The sequence below is a fragment of the Carlito syrichta genome, unplaced genomic scaffold (assembly GCF_000164805.1).
Source record: "Carlito syrichta isolate Samal-C Ts95f unplaced genomic scaffold, Tarsius_syrichta-2.0.1 Scaffold268198, whole genome shotgun sequence".
Classification (NCBI taxonomy): Eukaryota; Metazoa; Chordata; class Mammalia; order Primates; family Tarsiidae; genus Carlito; species Carlito syrichta.
In genome coordinates this window covers 13,265-16,483 of record NW_007212294.1, presented here as the reverse complement: position 1 = coordinate 16,483, position 3,219 = coordinate 13,265, and the positions used below count along the sequence as shown (strand labels likewise).

General features: G+C 32.9%; 1 protein-coding gene across 1 annotated transcript in view; it reads right to left on the bottom strand.

Annotated features, from left to right (window-relative positions):
- VPS37A (VPS37A, ESCRT-I subunit) overlaps nucleotides 1-2,634 on the bottom strand; it is a 21,716-nt gene extending 19,082 nt beyond the window's left edge. The window contains exons 1-2 of the mRNA XM_008052223.1: nucleotides 2,561-2,634; nucleotides 364-478 (exon numbers count right to left, since the gene is read on the bottom strand). Of these exons, the coding sequence (XP_008050414.1) occupies nucleotides 364-408 (45 nt within the window). The 5' untranslated portion in view covers nucleotides 409-478; nucleotides 2,561-2,634. The remainder of the gene's footprint in view (nucleotides 1-363; nucleotides 479-2,560) is intronic.
- Nucleotides 2,635-3,219: the final 585 nt, after the last annotated feature.

The following is a 3,219-nucleotide window of genomic DNA, read 5'->3' as shown; positions in this document are numbered from 1 at the left end:
GAAGGCTGAGGCGGAAGGATCGCCGGAGCCCAGCAGGTTGAGGCTGCGGTGGCCGGGAGCGGCCACTGCACTCCAGTCTGGGCGACAGAGTGAGACTCCAACTCAAAAAAATAAAATAAATAAAATAAAAAATAATTTGAGGGTTCAAAGGTATATACCAGAGAAATATGTAAGTTATAATCCTTTACATTAATTAATCATATCATAATGTTAAGAACTTTAACTACAGTCTTAAGGAAACACTTTTTTTGAAAATTACTAATGACAAGACAATTTTAAATGCATTTTAGATACCTAAAATATTTAGTAGAAAAGCAATATACCTGTTATAGTACTCTGAAATAAATTATATCATATACATACATTGTTTACTAGTGGAGAGGTAACATATACTCCTTGCTTATCCATTAAGTGATGCCGTATTGGTGGATAAACACTGATCACTGGTTTTTCCTGAGGAAATTGTGGAGGAAGCAATCTGGTAAAGGCAGAACAGATGAAAAACAAAAAGATAATAAGTGGTATATTATATAGTCAAAAATTTTAAAATAAAGTTAAAAGAAAATTAAATTTTCACATTTTGATATGGATTAATTAGTAATAAAAGCTCTATTATGATTGTGGGGTTGACTGAAAATATATAATGAATACAATTTGGCAACAAGACTATACAGTCATTCAATACAGTAAAATCTTAATGTGAAATATGGACATGCTGAATTACATTCTTCATATCATATCATTAATTGCTTTTAAATACAATATACCAAGTTATACAAAATCACTGGTAAAAATCACAACAGGAATTTGATCAGGTGAACCACAGTAGTCCAGTCTTGATAATTATTTTGGACCATGGGTCCTGGCCATATAATTTTCTTGTGATTTTTCTACTTTTAAAATGCTGCCAAGCCAGACACGGTAGTGTGCACTTACAGTCTCGGTTACTTGGGAGGCTGAGGCTGGAGAGTTGCCTGAGCCCAGGAGTTTCAGTCCAGCCTGGGCAATATAGCAAGACCCCATCTTTCAAAAGAATAAAATAAAATAAAAATAAATAAAATACCACCAAGAATTATTTCACTACTTATTGCATTTCTAAAGAGTAAGTGGAGAAATTGGAAAGTACTAGGATTGAAATGTTGTAGCTGTTATCATGCCTTGGTTCTACATGGCTCCCTAGTTCTGAATGTCCCAATGAATACATCTCTCTCAACTCTGAGGTCAATAACATAGTTTCAAGTAAAGAACTGTAAATTCCCAATACAAAAAAAAGTGAACATTTAAACTTTTTTTTTAACTACTACGAAAATTAAAATTAGCAAGTGAAGACTTAAAAATGGGAGTTTACTGGGTATGAAATCCTGTTTGCCAAATCTCTAAAACTCAGAAGAATAATTCCCTTTGAATCGCTTCTTTGTTTCCCTGTTGGCTCAGAAACGATTTGCTGGCAGTACTTTCAAAAAGAAATGGGTCCTTGTTCGCCCTACCTAGCTAGCTCTACCTGAGCAGTTGATGAGAACTAAGACTACTTCATTTGTAAAGCTGAAGATTTTTAAACTATTTTGGTAAAAAAGACAATAAATGACCTTTGGAGCCCAGTCAATCTGGTTTTGTATTTACTAACCATGCGTCTGTAATTTGCCCTAATTTTCGGGGCTGCTGTGAGGAGTCAAAAAGCTCATATATATCAAGTTAACATAGCATAATGCTTGGCTCATTTACATATTCATGCTTTAAGTAATTCATTCAACTAGTATTTAATAAGGTCATCTATGCACAGGGACCATGTTAGGAAATGAGAACGTGAAGGTGAATAAGGCTGCAGCCTTCTCGCTTGTCCCAAACACTTGCCCTAGCAGCAGCTACCTTCTTCAATCTGCGGTAATTACTTAATTCTTTCACATGACAGACTCAACATTGCATATGAGGCTAAATGGATACTTCAGCAATCACTCTGTCCAACTTTTTCTCTTTGTAACTTACATAAAAGCCTCTATAATTTTATTTTTAACTTTTTTTTTCTTTAAAATAATCAGCATATCAGAGGCAACCCCTTTGGGTCCCCTCCCATTGTGGGAGCTCTTCTGTCCTTTCAATAAATCCTGCTTTTTATAAATAAATAAATAAATAAAATCAGCATATCAAATCCAGCCTTGAACTTTCTGGTGGATGTAGTATATCTGTTGCTGAAATTTGGGACATATTAATTTGTTTCTGATGTAAAAGTGAATCTAGCTCTAATGGTTTACCATACATGATTCCTTTGTTTTTCATTATCATTTTGCCTCCAGCAAAAACTTTAGTGCTAATCAATAAAAACAATTACTAAGGATTATTACTGTACTTTTTTACTGGATTTCCTCCTTTATAGTTTCTTTCTTACAGCAATATTACAGTGATATCTTTTAAAAAGTTTTATTTCACTAAATTTTGCACTATTTTATAGTTATTTTAAATAAGTTCACATTTAATAATTTATATCTAATAATAACTAAGAAACAGAAAACCAAAAAAATCTTAATTCCTATTACATGAAAAAGTAGGATGTAATTCTACTCACATATTAATGTTAATTGTCAGGTTGTTTATGGTAAATGGCAATCTGTATTCCACATCTTTCTGTATTTCAGCTATGCTGTAAGAAAAAAATTTTTTAAATTTACCCAAAGTCATAAAACCATTAGTGACAAAAACAAATGTTAAGTGCTAGAGTCTACTAAAACTACCTTTAATTTTAATAACAGAATCTGGATAGCCAGCATGACTTGTACCTTGAGGGAAAAATGATCATAGTTAGAAAGGCTTATCAAATAAGCAGCAATAATATTTTGAACTATCCAGGGGGTGAGGGATGTTGAGGTAAAGAGGCAAAGAAAATCTCTTGTATTAATGCTAGATTGATTACTATCATTTTATCCAGTTTATCATTAGTAGAAACAATTATGTACCTTCTAGTTAAACAGGTCAGCAAGACATCTGGGTTCTGATTATAACTGTCACTATGTAGCTATATAGACAACTGTGGAAGTCTGGGTCTTACATAACTTAAACTTAAAAGCCTGGATAAGATGCCAGAGGCTGCCGGCTGCTTTCCAAAAACAGATATGAGGGGGGACCCAAAAACATTCAGAATTTATTTATAAAAAAGTATGTATTTATTTTTATATGTTTAAACTTCAGTCACCTTCTTTTTCTTTTCTTTTTTTTTTTTTTTAGTTG